The following is a 24,990-nucleotide window of genomic DNA, read 5'->3' as shown; positions in this document are numbered from 1 at the left end:
TCTTGAATCACGCCTTCTTGTTACTGGATTGTAATTTTACCAGCCTTTATTTATTTAACTATAGACATCATACAGATGTTACCAAAGATATCGGTATAAAACTCTTCTGTACAAAGGAGCTGTACAATGCATCTCTTTACGTATTAGTCTCTCTGAATTCTATTCACATTCTGAACTGTTAATTATTGCATCGATATTTCCGACCCCTTGAATAAAGCTGTGAGACTACAATTATTGCACTCTTTTGCACTCTTTTCCTATTACACTTAGATTTCGCGAATTTAGTAACATATTTCGCTTAAGAATAAAGGACGTGTTGTGGGAGGAGAGATGTTTCTCACTGAAACCTGGAGATGGAAGCACTCTCTAATGTGGTCGGAATACTGTAGTTTATTATTGCCTCGCGAGATGGCAGCACAATTCTCCTGAAATCCAATATTATTTTGCGTTTTGAGCTTGAGTTTTGCCTTTTAACCCTTTCCGGCCCAAATTAAATCTATGTCCTAGAAAAAATATTTTTATCTCAATTCTGTTCAAAATGAGGCTGTTGGTTACAAAAATACCCATTTCAATTTTTTTTCAGACTTTACTATCAAAATACGTTGTGAGTACATATGGCATCATTGGGCACAACTCATGTTACGCTTACAATCTACGTGATGATAACATATGGCATCATTGGGCTGATCTAGATCTTTTTGAAAAGTGATATTTTTTATTTTTAGATTCGAAATGTAAAAGATGTTAATTACTTTACTACATATGATATTAGTAAACGATCATACTGTTATTAAAATTAGATATTATGAACAATAACACAAGTTGAAAGTATTGACTTTACAGAAACAAAATCATAAATCATAAATGAACTACAGAAAACACAGCAGACTATATTATTGTATGTGGAATAAGAAAATATAGGAGACTACATTATTGCATGTAACATGGTACATCAAATCATTTTAGAAGCCATAACATATTTGAACATTTAACTGACAAAGCTATCCCTAAGTATGACTATTGTGAGCGTGTTACTGCTTTTGACAAAAGCATCCTAGATTATTTTACATGGTAGTTATAAAAGCAGTTTTTGTCTTTTGTGTGACAGAATGCTTTGTCACACTTCATGCACTTTATCCTGGAATATGCTTTTATTCAAAGCTTACATCGCTGCTTTTTCTTTGTGAACTGGCCAGTGACTCACTTCATCATATCTAACACAATCCGTGGGCGTTGGCGACGTGATCCCTCTCCTTCTTGGAACTGACTCTGGGCTGTCCTCTGATGGTCGACCTCTTTTACGCAGCACTGACTTGCCTGCTTGAGGGAGACCATGTGCAATTTCTGAACGAAATTTTAGGAGTGACATATTATACTTTGTAATTTTCTGCTGATTACAGTGTCGACGATAGAGTAGCCAAGCGTTTACTACGCACATATCAATGAGATGAAACACTATTTGCAATAGAATCGCTTCGCACCTATATTACTTCGATAAAGCGCAACCAACATATCATGTAAGTCTACTCCTCCCATGAAACAGTTGTATTCTCGTACAATGGCTGGCCTGGAGACTTGAATGTGTTGGTTTTGTGCTACTGACCATTGTTTCACAGTATCTTATGGATTTCTTCCCACGTAAGAAGACGCTAGATGAACAGATTTGTTGTTGTACCATTTGAGCGCAATTATATTTCTTTCAATTTCAGTTCTATAGTCATCTGACCCACGGCCCACTCTTTTCAACTCCGCATCTGTTTTCAGCACGAATCCTGGAAGCCTGGAAACTCTACAGTTCCCACAGCTAATATTCCCATACTCTTTAGAGTGGAAATCAACTCATATGACGTAAACCAATTGTCAGTAAATATTTTATAGTTTTGGTCAATAAATAATTTCGAAGTTTGTCAAAATTATTTCGCGACATAACATTAGCAATAGGAGGAAATCTTGTGCCACCTGCCCAATACATACGGTAACTTGGCATCTTCACAATACCCGCCATTATGTGAATACCTAAATACTGCTCCATTTCGGCAGTGTTTGTGTTAAATGAGCTACCAGTTTTTTGAGTAGAGTATAAATTTGACTGTTCTACAAAATTTTCTACGATATCGTCACTTAGCATCATCTTGAAATATTCGAACGGCGTTAAATTTTCAGGAGGATCCGAAAAAGTTACATTACAATGTGAGTCGACCTCATCAATGTCTTTCACTCGCTACCGAACGTATCTTCTGGTATCATTTGGTGTGTCTGGAGTGTGCACGTCAATATGAGATATTTCTGACGAACTACCGTTGCCTTCCGATCTCAATCTTGTTGCTAAAGGAATGTCATCAACGTCATCCTCTTCAATGTTTGGTATCTTTACTTCTATTCCTGGTATGGCTAAAGAGGAACTTGAATCAGGTTGTCGTACTTCTTTCTCTACGGTGGCCTCTTCATCAGATGGGTCTTCAAGTTCTGCATCAGATACATCACCTTCCAACAGAACTATTATCTGATTATCTCCCAGTAACTGGTGCCCGCGAATCATCTGCAATGAAAAGTAAACGTCATAAATATATGGCAAATATGTTTCAGAAAACTGAACACACAAATATATGCAAAGCAGTAACAAGTTTTACATCAATATCTTGGCCAACTTGCATGAAGAAAGTGACAGAAACCAGTGACAAATGAGAGCTACTACAAACTTTACAATTGTTCTATTGCAAGAATATCATTATTCCAAATAACTATTTCTATTTAAAAATTGAATTTTAAAGCCTTTAGCAACTTTGGCTTAGACCCACGGGATTTCGCGAAAGGACATGCAAGCTGCGTTTGAGTATGAATTATATCTTAAGTACCTACAATTAAATATAACATTATACTTATTTGCATAACGCTAAATTTATGAAGTGACCAGACCACCAGGGTCACCTACTAAATACGCCCCTGTTACTCACAACCAAATTACAGGGTGAAAATCGAAATTGCAAAACCTAAAATATCTATATATTACTTCATAGGGCTCTGCATTAAGTATCTGCAGGCTAAATTTCACAGATTCCCTGGGGGAGCTCGTGTGGTTCGGATTCCACGTTAATCAGTAGGTCCACGTCTCATATAGCCTAGCTGCTGAACGGGACGCTAAAATAAAATCAACTCAACTAAATTTCACAGTTCAATTAGAACAAAAGAGTATACTTTACGAAACGTACTCAAAGAAGTTTCAAAATACCTTACAGAAGACCAAACTGACTTTGTTTTAGATCTTTCGTGAGAGAAATTTAATAGAACTACAGCCCAGTAGCCAGCCCCAAAATTTAGGGGAGGGGGCGGTAGAAGTTAGGGGGGGCGATCCAACCATATTATAGTCCATCACCATATTATAGTTCATTTGCTAGCCTACTGCGAACATTTTAAGAAGGGGCCAGCAAAAATTTAGGGGGGCCCGGTCCCCCTAGACCCCCCGTGGATACGGGCCTGGAACTACAGTGAACAGAGAAATTAACACCTCGTTTCTAAGCAAACATTTCTTATGGAATTCGTTTCCTAAATATTGGCAGAAAAAATACGTATCGTTTTTGTTTTATTATAGACTTTTTAATCCCTATAATATGACCGATGATGCCAAATGGAATCATCAATATTTACACTCATATTATATATTATAAATGAGTTTTTAATCATTCATTTCTAATATTAAAATAACAAACGTTATCTTAAAATATATATCACTGTACAAAACAACAAATATAAGCTGACACTTACCTTCAAGAACAATAACAAAACTCCCGTGCATGAGGGCACGTGTGTACGATGCAGTCTTGCATAAACTAATCAGATAACGCTGCCCGATATTATTTTGTTTGCTCCAACCATTGTTACCAACACACAATTGAAAGCTTAAAGAAACATTACTGATCCCAAGCGTTTGCATTGGGCGTTCAGTATCTCCACAGAAAATTGTAATAAATTATGATGCCATTTGGAATCATTAGCCCGGAGAGGGTTAACAAAATGCACCTTATATTGCACCTTATAAATTACTTACTGTGTGTCCTAAAACGTACTTATACATATCATTTACTTTAATTTCAAATTTTTATGTGTTTTTAGTGTATGCGTGTTGCCTCAGTTCTCTCCTAAGACCTACTTATGCATGACTTTTTTCTTTAAATTTAAAATTTTTCGCGTTTTATTTTTGGTCCAATCCTGACCTAAAATATCAATCCCAATTCGCGCCAAGTAACCTTTTGTGGTGGGCAAACACCATGTGCGTATGTTTTCTTGGAGTTTTCCTGTTTACTCCCACCATGCGCGCCGACTACGTGGGTACTCCGGGGCTCCGGCACCCACACAAATAATAATTTTTAGTTTGGACCCGGGTTTGAACCCGATTCTCTTGCGTTTAGGTCAGCTGTGTTACCGACTGAGCTAGGGCAGCCTCAATTTATCCTTATAGTACTGGTATATTTTACTTTATCACGGCACAGTCCTTTATGACAGTGTTCCTAAAAGATTTTAACTAAAAATAAATCAATCAAATTTCGAGACTTCCCTGAAAACGTATAGGCTAACGCATCCCACCATTGATGTGCACCCGCATAAATTTTTGATAGTCGGCGCCGTTGCCTCCCACTTTCTTCACTCCAGCATTTCGTTCAATATCAACATTGCCATTCCCTTAGCTTTAGAGCATAATCATAGAACGTTCCCAAAAAAAAAAAAAAAAAAAAAAAAAAGCTTTCAGATTCATGAAATAGTTTTCAAATAGGGGTGTACAAAAATTGCACTGGAATCTGGAACACTCTTGGTGATTTTAATATTATGCGATGTAATTTATTTAAGATGCAGGAAGGTAAGCCATTCTTAGTGTATACCTGAAAGAGCCATTGCTCATAATATATTTTTTTTTAAAAAATCTCTCTTCTAGTGTATAATGTCCCTTCAGACGCACTTGAAAGAGCACGAAAACAGTCTAACCATAACTTCTGAGTTTTTTTCTTTTCATTCTTCAATTTGTACAAGTTTGAAAAGAAATAATAAAATAAGCAAACAACATGTTATATTTGTGATATTTAAACAGCGGCGCAAATCTGTTTTCAACACGGGGGGGGGGGGTAAGACCGTTCCCACTTTTTTTTAAAGTGATGTTCAAAATTTTTATGAAGTTCAAAAACAATGTTCTGGAGGATCAAGATAGCAGAGTCGTCTGTGGTGCGAGAATATTCAAAACACCAATAAAGGTAAAGAAGAGAAGACAAGATTTTTTATGATATTTTAATTTTACTGTTTATTAATTATTGGTCTTGTATGAAAAAAAGTATTAGAATAATTTCTTCATGCCTTTAACTGTATCAAGTGAATTTTACATTGATACAACCAGTGGCGAAGCGTAATCCCACAAGTAGGGTAGGCCCGACAAGCTAATAACACAAATGTTTAAAATTACAGTCAGAATTCTATTTTCCTTATTGAGTTTTTTTTTTTAAACTACCAAATCTATTTATTTTAAAGAACTTTCTTAGCTGCATTTCTAACACTGTTTAGAGTTGAAATTATGTGCATATATACATAGTAATTTTGTTGTTGCTGTTGTTTAATTTAGCAAGCAAGAATGAATATACAGGGTGTTTCAAAACAACACCGACAACGTTTGGGAGGTGATTCCTGGCACAAAGATAAGATAAAAAGTACGGACCATCTTGGGTGCACAAATTCTTCCTTTCGGAGTTATAGGTTGGCGAAAACATGAAAAAAATGAATTTTAAAGGTCCATAGCTCCAAAACGATGGGACGTACCGTAGTCGGTTCAAGACTTCACTTAGGAACTATTATGTGCCCTATCCAAATATCGAAGATTCAGAATCCTGCGGTACTTCCGCAACAATTTTTTGGAAGTAGTTGTAGAGTACTTCACATTATATGTCCGTAGTCAAACTACCTCAGTAAAATTGTTGTGGAAGCATCTCAGGATACTGATACTTGGATATTTGGATGGGCGAGGAAGTAGAATAATATTCCTCCATAGCCCCTGAAAGTTATATACTCTGGTCATACATGCCAGAATATGTGATACATTGGAACTTGTTTTCTCACGAAGACAAATATTGCTAACTCAAGATGATAACAGTTGGTGGTGATTGGGATCTCTAATACGTCATTGATGCGAATCGATGTCAAATGGAACACGATACGCGATCGTAAGTTCCAAACGAACGCGTTTACCCGGTGAAGAGAAGGGACACGCTGAAAGTACAACACAAAAATTGGTTTCTATTATTATTATTAGTAGTAGTAGTATAACTATTATTATTATTATTATTATTATTATTATTATTATTATTATTATTATTATTATTATTATTATTATTATTATTAGTGGTAATAGTAGTAGTAGTTGTTTTTGTTATTATTATTATTATTGTTGTTGTTGTTGTTGTATGATTAGTATTATTAATATGAGCATTGTGATGAGTAAAAATAATAATAATGAGAAGAAGAAGACAGCAAATGTGTTGTTGGGCCCGTTCAGTAATGAAGGACTTTAGCGCATCTTGAGTGTCCTCTAGCACTGCTATAAAGTTTTTAGAATCCACAAACAACCATACCCAAGCCGGAATTCGAAGTCGAGACCCTTGAGTCGCTGGCCTGACGCCTCAACCCACAGGAACACGAGGTCGGCAAGAAGAAGAAATAGTATAGCACAGGGTTTCTCAACCTGGGGGTCGCGAAGATAAGCGAAAGAGATAAATAAAATTGGAATCTAATACTGGAAAATATTTTTTTAAATATTACAGTATTTTGAATTTTGTTCTGAAAAACAATATATACATACTCTCAAGAACAACAAAAAATTGGTCTACTAAACATTTTCAACAAGTGCAGAGTTGGTTTAAAATTAATTTAAATGAAAGATGTACGATATGAAACTAATGGGAACTGCATATTGAAAAACCAGAAGAATGCAAATGCACCTTACTTTTTTTTCATATGACTCAAAATTAAGGGAGTTATGAAGTTTTAAAATTTTCAAATGGCCTCCATTTTGAAACAGTATGTCGGATCGGATTCAATATTTGTAATATGAATGAACTGACCAAATTTAATTTTAATCCATTCGCTTTAGGAAAGTTACTGTATCCACTATATACCAGAAATGGATTCTATTATTATAGAAATAGATGTATATAGTGAGATATCCGCAATAGGTATCGGTATTAAATATCCCACACAAGCTTATAACAAGCCAGAAATTATAAGGGGGTCGCTGGCAAGAGGATGTCATAATATGGTTGTCGTGATCGAAATTAAGTTGAGGACCACTGGTATAGGAATTTTATTATTATTATTATTATTATTAGTAGTAGTAGTAGTAGTAGTAGTAGTAGTAGTAGTAGTCGGAGTAGGAGTAGTAGTACTGTAATTCGCTGCGAAGTACAGTATTTTGTATAGGCCATAGCCTACTCTCCATTCGAAGTGATCAAGTTTCGGGCCTCTTGATGCAACGAGGTTCATGGGTGGTAGGGCATATACCTGGTAGATGGCGTTCATGTATGGTAGTGATTGTTGTTGGAAGTAGCGTGATACAGCTTGGGCCTGTTTGACCGCTAAGGGCTCGACGAATGTGAGTAATAGTCCGCTATTGTATTCACCTGGTGCGTAACCACTCCCCCTCGTTCATCCCTGGAACCGGACATGAGTTCGTTAAACAGATTGCATATTTGGAAGAACCTCTCCCCCTCGTTCATCCCCATTTTGATTCAAATCGAGGTCAAAATATATTCGTTGTTGTCTCTGTCCAATCAGGATTTCATATATGGAATCCATTTTCCGATCTTACTTCAGGTTCCGGAGATTAACAGGGGATATATGTTGACCATTTCCGGTTGGAAGTGACCACTCTGACGATGGGTCAAATTATATATCCTCTTACTCCTTACAGCCTGAGGACCCAGAATATGTGAATCCGGCTGCTCTGCGACCACTTCCGGTCCGAGATTTCCAACCGGAAGTGAAATCAACCTGCATATATTCGTGCTCATAATGGCCTGACATCTCCGAATACAGTGGAGTCTCGTTAATTCGAACTTGGATAATTCGAAATATTGGATAATTCGAACAGAAGTCCATTCCCCTTGAAAAGTGTATTGAAAACAATAGTAAAATATCGTGGATAAATCGAATTTTTGAACCTATGTTTTGGATAATTCGACGTAAATACAGTTGAAAATTTTTAATGTTGGACAGATGTAAACAGAGAAATACAGTTTTAACGTGTTTTCAGTTATCCAGATGCAGTCATAGGGAAGAGTAATACAAAAGATAAATAGATAATCTATGTATTGATAAAGATGAAGGTGAGTTGGGGAAGAAGTAAAGATAGAGAACTTGTGCCAATCTCATCTTGTTTCAGAATTGGTTGAAAATTTAAGATGAATTATTGATAAAGTCAACCAAATGTTATTAATATTGTATTCCACGCAATACATGAAATTCGATTTATTGACCGTACAAAAACAATTAAATTTAAGCAAATGAGGTTTACGACTTCTTAAAAGTGAGAACAGAATATTCAAATTGTTACTGGTGTTTAATTGTTTGGACTATTCAGTGTATGTTGTAGTGTTGTACGTAAATATATTTTCCATTGTACACGTAGTTTGAATTATGCGGAGTCAATGTCGTTTGCTAGTTTGCGGTATTCGATCACGCAAATAATAAACTGCTTTAAAGGTAAAGTCTACACCATTTGAATATGTTTTTGATACACAGCACTTTGATTTGTTTGTTGTTATATATATGAAAATAAATGTGGTTGAATAATTCAAATTTTGGATAATTCGAAGTTTTTTCGTGTCCCCTTGGACTTCCAATTAAAAAGAGTCCACTGTATATTATTTGGCCACCTCTTCGATCTCTTTCTGCTGCTCAGAAATCAATTCCAATTACATCGAACGAAGTTGTAGATAGCTCTCCGGGCCCGTTTATATTTGGCTGGAAACCCATTGCCACCCACTAGCTTATTATTATTATTATTATTATTATTATTATTATTATTATTATTATTATTAGTAGTAGTAGTAGTAGTAGTAGTAGTAGTAGTAGTAGTAGTAGTAGTAGTAGTAGTAGTAGTAGTATTAGTATTAGTATTTCTTTGTCATCTTTTCGTCTTAATGCCGACCTCATGTTCGTGTTGGCTGAGGCGTCAAGCCAGCGACTCAAAGTTCCCGACTTCGAATCCCGGCTGGGGTATGGTTGTTTGTGGATTCTAAAAATTTTATAGCATTGGCCCAACAATACATTTGTTGTCTTCTTCTTCTCATTATTATTATTTTTACTCACATTAATAATGCTAATCATACTATTACTACTACTACTACTACTAATAATAATAATAGTCATATTAATAACAATAAAAATAATAGAAACCCATTTTTGCGTTGTGCTTTCATGGTGTCCCTTTTTTCCACCGGGTAAACGTGTTCAATTGAAACTTACGATCGCGTATCATGTTCCATTTGACATCGATTCACATTAATGACGTATTAGAGATCCCAATCACCATCAACTGTTATCATCTTGAGTTAGCAATATTTGTCTTCGTGAGAAAACAGGTTTCAGTGTATCACATTCTGGCATGTATGACCAGAGTATATAACTTTCAGGGACTATGTGGGTAGATCATTCTACTTTCTGTTCCAGAAGGTTGCGAATCGTAAGAGTAAGCGTATTTCCATGTTTCAATATGTCCTTCCACTTATGCAAGTTTCAATGGGGTACTCGTCGAGGGGTTGGATAGCTTTCCTTGTTAGTACGAGTAGTGTGCTTACAAGGGACATCACCCAATTGTCCGGCTCCAATTTCAATGAAATTTTTATTGCTGATAGAGGACATGTATTCATTACTTGTGATAACAGAAATTTTTGCCATCGTGCATGTTTTCTATTTTTTAATAATTTTTAAAAGGTTGTGATGTGGTTAATAGAGATTACTGCAGAAGTCCCTTACTACCCTTTGTAAACGGATTATCAATGAAAGAACAACCATGTAGATACGTATAGGGCCTAGGGGGAAGTCGTATGGTACGTATGACCTTGACGGCAGCCATCTTGAAATCCGCCATTTTGAATTAAGGTCAAGTTTTTTAAATGGGAATAAGGTAATATGATACATAATTTCGGGCTAGAATTTAATCAGAAAGACAATGATGAAGTTAGTTTTAAGATGCGCTCATTTGGTGAAAAGTTACAGGCATATTAATTGTTTATACTTACTATGTGCGTAAGTCCCTTATCTCCGCTTCTAACCCGCGTATTAATGATAATAAGTGTATAAAGGTTTCGGTAATACATATTATGCCTAGAGGAAAGTGGTACCATAAGGATATCATTGACGGTAGCCATCTTGAAATCCGCCATTTTGAATTAAAGTGAAGTTTTGGAAACTGAAAACCATAGCATGTGGCACCAAATTTTAATAGTAAATTTTCCCCAAAAGCCAATGGTATGCTTATTTTTGTTCTAAGTTAACCAGTATGAATTTATGACTCTTCTAATGTGCACGAAACGTCCATTATTCAATCTTTCAAACTGGCAACACTCCTAATTTTCACCGCATGTTTTAAGATTCGAACTGGCACTTTGCAATTGTTTCCATGGCTCATGTTTTCTAAATTTATTACATTTTTTTAAGAGTTGCGATTTGTCAGCTCATGAATAGTGTTGGGATAAGCATGCAGCAATCTTTCTGAATTTTGAAGACTTACCATGTAATTATTAATTTCATAGGCAATGTAATTATTTATTTCCTTTACCTGCAATTCAAAAACTCGTTTACTGACATAAATCATCGCAGAACGAAAGAACTCCAACTTTGCATTCAGGTAATACCGGAGACGTAGCTTATAATGGATAGTAGATGAGACGAGAAATAAGTTGAAAATTCACTTCAAAAAAGGAAACGAAATATGATTGTTGTGTAAATCAATGGTCTTTTGTTTTGTTTTATATTTATTTGTTTATTGTATATTTATTTATTTATTTATTTATTTTCTATGGCAATATTTTAGCTAGTCAGACAAAAAAGTCATTCGTTTTCTAGTGATTGTTGTCGATGGTTCATGTTTGTAAGATTTATAATCAGTATTGATCGGGAACTCGATTAAGTTACACCTTTTTGTAAACAAGTTACCAGTTTTCACATTTTGTTCATGGTACAAACAGTATGTTGGGAACAGTAATATTATGCCTGTTTGATATTTTCTATCTTTGCTGCTGTTCCTTTAAAGTTGTAAAGTTGTATTTATTTTTTAAAAAAATACTGTTTGTCGTTTGCGCAACATGTAGGCTATATTTCATGATAATTGTGAGTTCGTGTTACACAAATTTCTTATAATTTCATTTGTATTTCTTCACATCACATAGGTCCATAGGTTCCTCATGTACTCTGGGATAAAATAAATAATTACACTGCCTAGGAAATTAATAATTACATGGCAAGTCTTCAAAATTCAGAAAGATTGCTGGATGCTTATCCCAACACTATTCATGAACTGACAAATCGCAACTCTTAAAAAAATGTAATAAATTTAGAAAACATGAGACATGGAAACAATTGCAAAGTGCCAGTTCGAATCTTAAAACATGCAATGAAAATTAGGAGTGTTGCCAATTTGGAAGATCGAATAATGGACGTTTCGTGCACATTAGAAGAGTCATAAATTCATACTGGTTAACTATAAAACAAAAATAAGCATACCATTGGCTTTTGGGGAAAATTAACTATTAAAATTTGGTGCCACATGCTATGGTTTTCAGTTTCCAAAACTTCACTTTAATTCAAAATTGCGGATTTCAAGATGGCTGCCGTCAATGATACCCTTATGGTACCACTTTCCTCTAGGCATAATATGTATTACCGAAACCTTTATCCACTTATTATCATTAATACGCGGGTTAGAAGCGGAGATAAGGGACTTACGCACATAGTAAGTATAAACAATTAATATGCCTGTAACTTTTCACCAAATGAGCGGATCTTAAAACCAACTTCACCATTGTCTTTCTGATTAAATTCTAGCCCGAAATTATGTATCATATTACCTTATTCCCATTTAAAAAACTCGACCTTAATTCAAAATGGCGGATTTCAAGATGGCTGCCGTCAAGGTCATACGTACCATACGACTTCCCCCTAGGCCCTATACGTATCTACATGGTTGTTCTTTCATTAACACTCCATTTACAAAGGGTAGTAAGGGACTTCTGCAGTAATCTCTATTAACCACATCACAACCTTTTAAAAATTATTAAAAAATAGAAAACATGCACGATGGCAAAAATTTCTGTCATCACAAGTAATGAATACATGTCCTCTATCAGCAACAAAAATTTCATTAAAATCGGAGCCGGACAATTGGGTGATGTCCCTTGTTAGATCTCTTCTTACCTGGCTGTATGTCTTTATCACTACCCTCTCTTGAAGGATGATACTCATCGGAAGTATACACATCACAGTACAATTACTTGTTTTTATTATTGTCATCTTTATCAAATAACATTTCCTGTTAGAGTTCACGTATTCACGTTTCTTCTCCTTCAAAAACATCCAATATTTTAAAGAAAAGTAAAAGTTATAGCACAGTAGCTTATTTGCACTATTATTTTACAAGTCACATTATCCAAAGGCCTAAATATTATTCAAGTCACTCAAAACTTAGACGAGACAATAATAACGTGGAGTAAAAGTACAACAGCGTGTGCAGAAGTTGCCGCTATACTAAACTAGTTACTGACTTAAGCATTCGCGTTTTCCCGGAATATTCCGGACACAATCGGCTAAAATTTGCGTGGTGGCATGTTGGTCTCACTCGGCCACGAAGCCTATTCAGGGCGGCTGTCTATTTGAGGCCGCGTAAGACCAACGTGTCACCACAAGAACGTATCAATACTACATGGTATCGATTCTACAGAATTACCTGAGTAAGTTATTACTTAGAAGGGCAGACTGAAACCAAAAATGAAGAAAACACATTTTGGCCATAGGTAGGGTTGTCAGACTTTGTAAACGAAAAACCGGGACACCAATCTCAGGCTATATATAAGATCACGGTTCCTACTCATTTGGACAGAATCAATTAATTACCTGTCTTTTCCAGATTAGTACTGACAACTTTCCAGTTCATTCTATATGTAGTTAACACAAATGAAGTCCCACAAAGGATGTATAAAGAATGTGAAAAGATAACATAAGGAGAGCCGCCTGCTGTCTCATTCCAAATTCCGATTATTTTTTGTGTTTAACAGGGCCTAGATATTGCGTCAATTACGACACAGTCTCCCATTTATGATTGAAGAGATACTTTTTTTTTTTTTTTTTTTTTTTTTGCGTCATCATTTGAGTCAGAAATACTGCCTTCCGTTTTCAGTTGAGACATACTAGTTCTTGCGGGTTGAATTCTTTTCAGCCTGAAGAACGAAAACCGGGACAGGTGTCCCAAAAGCCTTTTTCGGGACAGTTAATTCTTTCATTGAAAACCGGGACTTTTCCTGAAAACCGGGACGTCTGGCAACCCTAGAGGGGAAAGTTTTTGCTGCGATATAAGTGGCATTTAATCTGTTAAGCTGCAGGTCCACGCGTCTCGTATAGGCCTCCTGCTGGAAGGGACGCTAAACTCAAAATCAAATCAAACATGCATAGATGCCATAGAATCCAACCAACATACAACCAGCAGCAACCGTAAGAATGGTTATCAATAACAAGTGAGTGAAACACACACACTTTCTGTTCAAATCCATTTTCTCAGAAACTATGCCTGAGCTTTTACACTGACCCATATCATCATGTTCCACTTAATGACAGCGTAAGACAGGGTTACTTTGCACCAGAATTAATAAATTTTGAAGGAAATCGCATGCAACTTACAAACGTAATGATTTAAAACACTATATTTTAAACATTAATAGCTATAGGCCTATATTAGGGTGGGCCGAAAAAAGATTTCTTTCATTGAAACGCTATACTGCGGAAAACTTGCCTCTATGGTAGATAAGTGAAATGCAAAAGAAATATATTTTTGTTTACGTCTGGCGGTAGCGCAACGACCCTAAACTTTGAGAAAATATACGATTTTCATAACTTTTACAATAACTAACTAACTCTATGGCCTATGGAACCCGGAGGTTCAATGCTGCGTTCACAAAAGCTCTCCACTGACTTCTATCCTTAGCTAACTGCATCCAGTTTCTACTTTGTATTCCTATCTCTGCGAGATCTATCTTAATATTGTCCTCCCATCTGCGCCTAGGTTTTCTTAATGGTCGTTTTCCGATTGGTCTTCCAGTCAAGACTTCGAAAGCGTTTCTACTTTCTTCCATTCTAGCTACATGACCCGCCCACCTAAGCCTCCTAGACTTCACGACCCTGACAATGTTGGGTAAACCATATAAATTATGTAGTTCCTCGTTATGAAGTTTCCGCCATTCCCCATTCCCGTTCCTCTTGGGTCCGAATATTCGTCTCAGGATCTTGTTCTCAAATACTTTCAGTCTATGCTCTTCCTTCAGAGTAAGTGTCCATGTTTCGCAGCCATACAAAACAACAGGCATGATTACCGTTTTGTATATTTTAAACTTCAAATTCCTCGACAGAATTCGCGACGACAACTTTTACAATACATGGAGAAAATTAAAATAACTTTTATAAGAAGTAGCTATAGGCATATTTCAATAGAGAAAATTATAGGAAAGATAAATAAATAGAAAAGGAATACATTTTACAATTTATTAGTAGCGTATTACACTTATAAAAACACTTTCTTTTTTTACAAAAATTGATATATGGAAATATATGACTAATTGAAAAAAATGAAATGAAATATTTAAGTTTTGCGTCCCACGGTTATGCCGGTTAGGCTAAAGGAGACGGTGATATGAGATATGAGTGAAATGGTGGAATGAAGAAAGTGGGAGGTATGACTAATTGAAACCTACAAACTGTTTAGTGATTTGATTATATTAACCACTGTGTCATGGCTGTTTCCAAGAAAATTACTCGCAGCCAGTGATTTATTTATGGATTTTGTAGAAGGGGGGAATGTTTATGCAAGATTGTGTCCCGTATAACAGAACAACTTTATACAGTCGGGTTGGGACAACGTTATTTTTGAACGTATCTACTTCAAAATTATGGTACTAGTTTGATAGGCGGTCCCCATGTTCTTTATTTTTCACCTTTTTAAAAACAATTTTATGATAAATACGGGTAGGTATGTTAGATAAGATTTGGTAAGGTAAATTAGTTTACATGTGTTACCTTGCTACTTTTCGTCCTACTGCTGAAGACAAGTGTGCAGCATCCAGTAAAAGCCCTATAGTTACATTGCAATCTGCACAACTTGTCGTAAAAGTGTCACACTCCTACGTAAAACAGTTTTGTTATGACAAATAATTCTTTAGTCCGTTCTAATTTGGTCTTTGAAAACCAAATTCCTCGCCCGAACAATAAATATGGTAAAAGGTAAGAGTTTACTTTGGGCAGAACAGTGATAGGTGCACATACACTTGAACCTGATTTTACTAAATAGAAGGGGAAAGACAGTATTAAATGTCATTCGTCATATCATAAATGAGTTTTTGCACTTGCTCCTTCTACTTAATAAAATTAGATTCAGGAGAGTGTGAATTGCATTGTTCTGCTGAAAGTAAACTTCTGGTCAACAAAACATACTGGTATTAAAACGAATCCAAAACGAAGACGGTAATCTGGTCTCCGAAGAATCATGAGCATGTATTAAACAATTACCAATATGATGCTACCTAGGAAAAAAAAAACATACCTTTCTTTCACTTTTACTCTCGAAATTGAAACAGCCATTGTAGCCTACAATATTTAGAGTTTTTACAAAAAATAACGAGAAAGGATTGACTGCCGATTTCACCTTGAGTCAAGCTGAAGCATGACTTACGGCGTGTTATCTAACACTGTCTTTAGAACTTAACAATATTTTCACAGCGTACCTCACTTTAGAATAGTGAAGCAATAGGAGGTTGGTTTACATCGGATACCGTCTTTTTCAGTTGGTTTGTCGGTAGCAATATGATGTCCATTTTTTATCCAGCTGAAGGCATACTTTTCTGCATTGAAAGAAGTAATGTCTGGTCCATTAACGTTTATGGAAAGAAGAGATTTGAGGGTTTTTACAGATAAATGGTTTCTAGCGTCAGTATGCTGTAAGTTTAAGTTGGAAAAGCCTCTTTTACACTCTGCAGAAGAAACTGAAAGCAAAACAAGACCAACATAGCTCGCGACAATAAACATACAGAAAAAAATAAAGAATCGCTACTAAAACATGAAGTTGAATCATTGTACTTCAAAAGCGTTTATAGCTTAAGAAACGGAGAACATGTCTTCCCAGGCTGGGAAGGCTGAATTAAACCTAGAGACAGGGAAGTCAAAATTTAGAAGGGGGAAATTCCCAGGCTTCCCTGGCTACAAATAAATCCCTGCTCGCAGCCAGTTTAATTGCCCGTTATTTGTCAACCCAAAAGAGTTATCATTGAATAAGCTTCTATCTTATGAAGACTATCTATATATATATATATATATATATATATATATATATATATATATATATATATATATATATATATATATATATATATATATATATATGAACATTACAACTTAGCAGTGAAACAAACAACAGGTCAGTTATTTTTTTTTTCAAGTTTCGAATATTGTGTCACGACAAGTTAAATCTGTGTTTGATAAAGCTTCAATACACAGTAACGCCTTACAGAATTATTCAGTTAATAAATGCATACAATGTCGGTAATCGTAATCTTTCGAAGTCCTTTATGTAGAATAAGGAAAAGGAAAAAAAATCAAAAATAAAGTTGAAGATTTCAAAAGAAAATCTTTGTTACTGTTTGATGTCTCTGCATGTAAGTGCAAAATAACATTAGACTGCAATTGCCAAAAGGCCACTGATAGTGAGATCTGTGTGTGTCATGTGTCTATTATCTGTAACTGTGAAAAATCAAAAAAGATACCCATCATTGAACTGAAATTCCTGTACTCCCAAAGTTTGGCATAGGTAAAATTGGAATTATGGACGTAAAGGAAACAAAAAAGATTATCCAAAGACATGAAAGGAAGTTGGTTGAACATGAAAGAACTCAGTCCAATGTTAATTTATTATCACAGCCATCTTGTTCAAAATATACAGATACAGAAACTCTCCTGTCAAATGAGGTAGGCAGTGATTCGTCTGCAGAGATAGAAGATAGCAACGATGAAGATTTCAAAGAATTTAAGCCTGAGAGTAAGTTACCATTGCAGATGCACATTAAATTGAAAAATAATGCTCTGACTAGTGATTGTTTTCTAGTATCAGATAAAGCAACGGCAGCTATCGTTTCAAGTGTGTTGCAAGATTTTGGTGTCATACTGATGATGACCACATCCATGTTATTGACAAAAATTAACTTAGAAGAGAAAAAAGTGTTAACCTCTCAGAACTCCAAATGCAAAATAAGGACAAGCATAACCCACTTCAAGGTCTATATTTTGATGGAAGAAAGGATGACACTCTCGTGATTTAAGAAAGTAAACTCAAAGTAGTTTCGAAGAATTATAAAAGAGGAACATTACTCAATTTTACAAGAACCTAATTCTGTGTTCGTTGGTCATGTTTCACCCTCTTCTGGTTCTGCTAAAAGCATTGCCAATAGCATTCTTTCTTCTTTGACTGAAGCTGGATTTTCATTTCATGAACTCGACGTAATTGAATGTGATGGAACATTTGTCAATACAGGGTGGAAAACGGGTCTTATTTGCCAAATCGAAAAAGGCCACTACAGTGAAGTGAGTGCCTCTTACACTTTAATGAATTGCCATTCCGGCATTTGTTTTTACATTTAGATGTTGAAACAACTAGGCCGATTAGCACACTGCTCAGTAAATGTTAGAAACTACCAATGCTAAATTTTGACAGCGTTGAGATATTCCAGAAATTCACCGAAAAAATTTAAGTAAAGATCAACAGTACCTGCTGGATATAAGTTCCGCTGTAAAATCAGGAAGCTCTTCTTAAGAGTTAGCTGTTCGTGAACCTGGCCCACTTTCCCATTCAAGGTGGTTAACAACGACGAACAGAGTTCTCCGATTGTATTTAAGAATTGTAAACCCAACAGATGAACACAAGAACTTAATTTATTTTATCCCAAAGTCTTATATGCCAGTATGGTTTCATGTATAAAAAGTAAGTACTTCACAGATGGACCAAAACATGTATTTGAAGTTATAGAATCGTCAAGATTTTCTGCCAGAAAACTTGCTAAATGTCATTGGCCCAGTAATTGAGAGAAACGCATATTTTGCTCATTCGGAAAACTTGCTTTTAAGTACGATGGTAGATGCAAGGGATCATATAAGAGAGTTAGGATTCAGAAAAAAATATAAAGGCTAGAAACTTAACTTCTAAGAGGAAGTCAATAAGGAGTTTCCGACCTGAGCTGAGATCAATTTCCCAGCTACAGACTACACCCAAAATGATCCACTAAAACACTGTTACAGTTTCACCTCAGCCTTTGCTGCGGAGATTTACCGATCACGAGATTTGGTCTAGGGTCCAATCAGGTTAAACAGCGGCTGAGTGGAACTTTGACAAATTCCCATGTCACACCCAAGCATTAGAACAATGCCTGAAGCTGGTAACTGAGGCGTCGCAAAAAGTCGTCTGTCTCAATTCCAGGGATTGTTTTATAAGAACTACACTTTTGTCAAGATCTTCAATGCCAAGTTTTTGAAGCAAATCATTTTTCAAACTACCAAAATAACCTAAAGACAAGTAAAAGATTGTATTTCATCACAAACTAAAATGTTTGTTTCAATGGAAATTTGTGTCTTTTTTTTAAAAGTGTTTTATAAGTGTAATACGCTACTATTGTATTGTAAATTGTATTCCTTTTCCATTTATTTATCTTTTCTATGATTTTTTCTATTGAAATATGCTTATAGTTACTTGTTATAGAAATTATTTGAATTTTCTCAATGTATTGAAAAAGTTATAAAAATCGTATATTTTCTCAAAGTTACGGTCGTTGTGCTACCTCCAGACGTAAACAAAATATATATATATTTCTTTTGTATTTCATTCATCTACCACAGAGGCAAGTTTTCCGCAGAATAGCGTTTCAAACAAAGAAAAAAAATTCTGCCCACCTTACTATATATATAACTAAAACATTCGAACATAATCTTTCCATGCAATGTTTTCCCTTGAGTATTTATACACAGGGCCAGATCCAAGATTGTCTGAGGGGGGGGGGTACACCAATAACTACCAAAATAACCAATCACACTGAAACTCTTCGTGATTGCACTGCATAGAATGGAGGGAAGTATTTTAAAGAGGGTCGCAAGTGTTATGCAGGAAAAAATGTTCTTCTCTGCTCCTGGCTTCTGTTTTCTTCCCTACTTGACAAATGTTATACTGTTTAGTTTGGTGAATCCTTTTCCGTCATTTTTAGAAAATCGCTTTTGCAAATCTCTGCCTTCTTTTAAGCCGTAAACGGAAACATGAAGGCAGAAAGTTTCGGAAAGTGTTACTATTTTCACTGCTAGCTTCTCATTTTAGATAGCGAATTTTTACAACGAAGGAGGGTACTGGTACTAGTTCTTAGTATGAATTATCGATATTTGTGAATAAATTTATGTATTTTCTGGTACAGGCACAGGAACCACATTCTGATAGTTTAGCATATGCCCCACAAAAATGTCAACTCAGGAACAGAAAAAAATACCCGTGAACTGATTTGCCTTGGTTGCTCTCTATGTCCGAGAATGTCATCCCGAGCGTAATCAGTAGAATATTTTTACGGGGTTTGGGACGTTCAGGCTGGAGCCCTCCCAAATTACATGATTAGTTTTTTTCTTCAAAAAATCTAATGTTAGTCATTCCTATGCCTATAAACATCAAGACCCCCCCCCCCAAAAGTCTAGTGATTTCTAAAAACACTAAGCTTTTCTGAATGAAGCCCCTGTCAAACTAATTTTCTGGACCCGCCACTGTTCGTAATTTATTTTCCAACAAGAAATTCATTCCGGCATCTACCTAAATAGGAAATTTACCTAAAATTAGAAGGCGGGAGATACCAGAAAGAGTAATTTCCTTTCTAAGGGGTTACTTTGGACCGGTGCAAAGTAAACCCAATTACAGGCTGAAACTGCCTTCTCCCAGTTTTATTTCTTTTATGACTTTAAAACGTTTCACACTTCAATTTAAACTATTGATTCAAAATCCCATTATACATAGAGGTATTCTACGAAACTGACTTAACTTTGACGGCAATTCTGGTAGGCAGTGGCGTATTTACGATTTTGTTTCGGGGGGGCTTTGCTAACTTTCGGGAGGACTTTGCCTGAAAATGTGAAAATTCTGCAAGATATTTCATATACTTTACTATAGTAAGTAAGATTTCGGGGGGAGCTTAAGCCCGGAAGCTTCCCCTAAATACACCACTGCTTGTAGGTGATATATTTCAAATTTTGTCTGCCTTTACAATGACTGCTTTCCATACCTCTAAAACAACAAATCCTCCCGGTAATTAGAACCGAAGTTAACCGTCAATATTATAGCCAAAAATACAGTTAGATGTTCTGTCTTACGGTGGCAGTTCAAACTTTGAAATGAAATGAAATCTTTGTTTTACGTCCCACGGTTATGCCGGTTAGACTAAAGGAGACGGTGATGATGACTAATGAATGAAATGGTGGAATGAAGAAAGTGGGAGGAAACGGGAGAACCCCGAGAAAACCCACGCACACGGTGTTTGTCCACCACAAAGTTCACTTGGCGGTGGCTGGGATCGAACCCAGGACCCCAAGCACCAGAGGTGAACGATCTACCACTGAGCCACCGCGGCCCCAGTTCAAAGTTTCTCTTTACAGTTCATTGTTTTACCGACAGAGGATTGTGCAACTGTTTTCATATTTTGTGCAAAGTAACCCCGTCTTACGGTATCTGTTAATTGTTATACGTTTCATCTTTGTATATGTTTCTTTTAGTTAAACACTAATAATACTGTTGAATTTATTTATTTATTTATTGTGAAGAAATTTCTGCACTAATCATACTGTCAAATCGAAAAGAAATAAAGAAGGGATGCTGTCTAAGACAGTAGGAAAAGGTTACTGTAGCTTCCAAGGGATGTGATGGAAAGTGTGGTGGAAGATAAAACAGTGAGAGGAAGTTACTATAATTGATAAATAGTAATAATGTAGTAACTTCTACGTCAGGATGAAGAGAAGAACTGAAGATAAAAAAAAGAACTGTGTAGAAGCTTATCAGTTCGAGCTAAGTGAACTGCAGCTGATAATTGGATAATAATAATAGTAATAAATATGAAATTAAACATATATGAATTAATTTTCAAATCCTATTGCCTATTTTTATAAATATGCTGAGGTAAAATATTCTAACACGATCTTTACTCTTTTCCTTTTCTTTTTAACAGATAGAAGAAACGCTGGAGCGAGCAGATTTCCAGCTGGTAGTCGAACTCTGGTTCACCGATCAAACGTTTGGCCCCGATCAACATAGCTCCATAATATGCGTCTCGTCGAGAATGCTACAGCTTCACTTTTCTCCCACAAGAGGGCTGCACTATCATTTACCCGTCCTCTTCGACTACTTCCATCTAGCGGCCGTCACGATAACTCTCCACGCCAGCCTAGTGGCGCTACACCAACCTTACATCAAGTAAGTTCGATTTTATTTATTGTTAGCAACTGACAGAAATGTGACAGTTGATTATAGTATAAAAGTGCTGTAGAGTTAATGAAGTCACCTGACTAATTCTTATTTTACGAGTATTAAAATAAGCTATAGAATAATATTGGGAATGTATTCTTGGACTACGTAAAAATGAAATTATTCTCATTTTAATCGAATTTTACTACCAATTAGGATTGCCAGATTGTACTGTTTTCTCTTCTTGCAAGCCTAAAATATCCATCACCATATTTATTTAAAAGATTTTTAGCATAATTTCCTGATTTATTTTTATTAGCATCATGGCACAGAATGCCTTTTTATGCCCTCCGTCAGTAATTAGCGTTTTCCCCCTTGCTCTTTCTTATCTTTTATTTATTTAGCCTATTTATATATATTTCTAGGCGTTACCAGCATCTATGGAATTAAGTCCGTCATATATGAGGGATGATCTCTCTGCGAGGACATTATTCGAGGAAGGGGAGGAAGAAAGGTAGCGCTCTGAGACCTGTATGTTACATACCGTCGCGACATTTGCCTGATGTAAATGAAGAAAATGTAGAAAATACCTCACTCAAGATGGCTGGTCTGCAAAGGCTGTCCCAATTTTTTGGACCGAGTGTCCCCACTGGGAATCGAATCCGGGACCGCTCGTGTTACGTGGGAACAACTGCTTTAGAGTAATCGGAACAACGGGATTGATTACTTCATTTGCTAACAGCTGGTCTATATAGGGAGAGATCTACACTTGAAAGTGGTATTTGAACCACTGTAGTGCATTTGATGCATACACACAGGACATTTAACCCTCGACCTCGTGCACCAGAGATAGATACGACAGTCACTAAACCAATTACCATTGACAACTTAGCTTTAATTTTTTGAGGGAGGGGCGGCAAACGGAGTAGCAGAGACGCTTTGGGGGGGCAGCTTTTTTTTTTGTATACTGAAAATAATAATTTTATTTTACTTGATCGACAAGGTGAGCACCCGCTGTTAACCTCTTCTTTGAAGTACTAAATATTTAAAGTATGCAAACTTTAATTATAACTATAGATGTACACACTATTGATTGAGTTTTGTGTGTAATGGACACCTGTTGCTTTAATGTCTAAATGTCTAACACATCAGTATGAGCTTCATCGTGCTTCGAACACAAAATAATACGTCCGAGGCTCTGTGGGACGTTCTTCTCAACAGGCCCGTATCCACGGGGGGGGCAAGGGGGGCCGGCCCCCCCTAAACTTTGGCTGGCCCCCATAAAATTTCACGGTAGGCTTGCAAATGAGCTATAATATGGTGATGAAGTATAATATGATTCAGTCGCCCCCCCCCTAACTTCTACCGGGCCCCCCTAATTTTTTGGGCTGGCTACGGGCCTGCTTCTCAACACTGCTGGAGTAACTCGTCCCTAAGCAAGTCTTACAGCTTCCCCCATATATCGTAACGTAACGTTGTGCTGCAACAATATTCTTGATGAACTCCCAGAGCGAGTTGTCATAGATCGTTAAGTCAGGACTCTGATGTGACCAGTCAAGTGGAGCGGACAATGAAGACGATCCGCGGCCAATCCTGATTCCTGGAAACACTTCATTGAAATACTCTCGATTCGAAATGGAAAATGAGGAGGCGCTCCATCTGACTGAAACTAACATGTCCCCTTGATCTCTCGGGTTTCCAAAAGGGAAATGAACCAGTTTCTTAGCATATCAAGATATCGATGTTGATTAACAAGACCATGAAAAAAATATTGACCGTAAATATGTTTACTGTAGATGCCAACCCATATCCTGAGATGGGGAAAGGTTATTCTCAATCTCCTCATAAAAGTAAGGGGTTTTCTTTGACAGAAGATAGCATTTCTTGCTCGGAAGCTTCGGTATACGAGGACCACTATTTACATTTTGAGCCTTGGCAACACTGATTGTAGTTAGGTGCCTTTTTTTGTTTGCATAGAAACGTTTGACATTGTTGACCGTAACGTACTTCAAATATTTTGTCAATAGCTTTATATGTGTTGTTTACGTTGACTTGAAGATTGCGTGACAACAGAAAAAATAGAATTAACTCGTGAAAATGAAATTAAATGAAATCTTTAAGTTTTACGTCCCAGGTAATGCCGGTTAGGCCAAAGGAGACGGTGATGATGAGAGATGAGTGAAATGGTGGAATGAAGTAGGTGGGAGGAAACGGGAGAACCCCAAGAAAACCAATGAGCACAGTGTTTATCCACCACAAAGTCCACACGGTGCGAACTGGGATCGAACCAGGGACCCCAAGCACCGGAGGTGAATGCTCTATCACTGAGCCACCGCGCCCCCAACTCGTGAAAATTTTCGTGCGATGATTTATTACGTTTTTCGACGTGAATTATCAAGACAAGAGTACATCGATCACAGTAGTGTACTCAAGAATTTATTTGGGGATGGGCCCAAAACTTAATATGAAAGTGTTTTATATTAAAATTCCTAAAATTAGGCTTAACTCACACAAAAGTCGAAATTTCGGGGGGTCCAAATCCCCAGGACCCACCACCTGTGTATGTCCCTGATCGATCAACTTACTTCCACATTTGGCGATGAAACCCTATCATTTGCCACTGTGAAACGCTGGTATAACAATTTTAGGTGTGACCGCCATTCGCTCACTGGCGAAATTCGCGAAGGTCATCCAAAATCGTTTGTTATTCAAGAAAACATTGATGCTGTGCAAAACTTAATACTGCAAATCATCATGTGACATACTGTGAGATTGAGGCAACCCTAGGCATTAGTTCCACCAGCATATATAAAATATTACATGATCATTTAGCTGTGAGAAAGGTTTCTTGTCGTTGGATCCCACATCATTTTGACAAAAATTCAAAAAGAAACTCGCGTCGATTGGTGCACACAAATGACCACAATGGCGGTGCTTCAAAAGACGTATATAAGATTGTAAGAGGTAACGAATCATGGATATATGCATACGAGCCGGAACGTAAACAGCAGTCGACTATATGGGTGTTTCAAGATGAACCAAATCCAACAAAAGTTGTTCGCACTCGAAGCATTTCGAAACAAATGGGGGTTGTTGTTTCGAGAGAACTGGTCATGTTGCAACTGTGCCTTTAGAGGAACGTAGAACGATCAACTCTGAATGCTACACAATAATTTGTTTGCCAGAGGTCTTCGGTCAAATACGGAAATCAAACAAGCGCCGTCGGATCATTCTTCATC

General features: G+C 36.5%; 1 protein-coding gene across 4 annotated transcripts in view; it reads left to right on the top strand.

Annotated features, from left to right (window-relative positions):
- Nucleotides 1-24,990, top strand: part of LOC145675782 (protein FAM135A) — an 817,324-nt gene that overhangs the window by 407,526 nt on the left and 384,808 nt on the right. For all 4 annotated transcript variants that reach the window (XM_081746478.1, XM_081746479.1, XM_081746480.1 and 1 more), the window contains exon 5: nt 21,516-21,760. In XM_081746478.1, the coding sequence (XP_081602604.1) occupies nt 21,516-21,760 (245 nt within the window). The remainder of the gene's footprint in view (nt 1-21,515; nt 21,761-24,990) is intronic.

Source organism: Thermobia domestica, chromosome 18 (assembly GCF_964235325.1).
Source record: "Thermobia domestica chromosome 18, izTheDome1.hap1.1, whole genome shotgun sequence".
Taxonomy (NCBI): domain Eukaryota; kingdom Metazoa; phylum Arthropoda; class Insecta; order Zygentoma; family Lepismatidae; genus Thermobia; species Thermobia domestica.
This window is presented reverse-complemented; position numbering and strand designations above follow the sequence as displayed.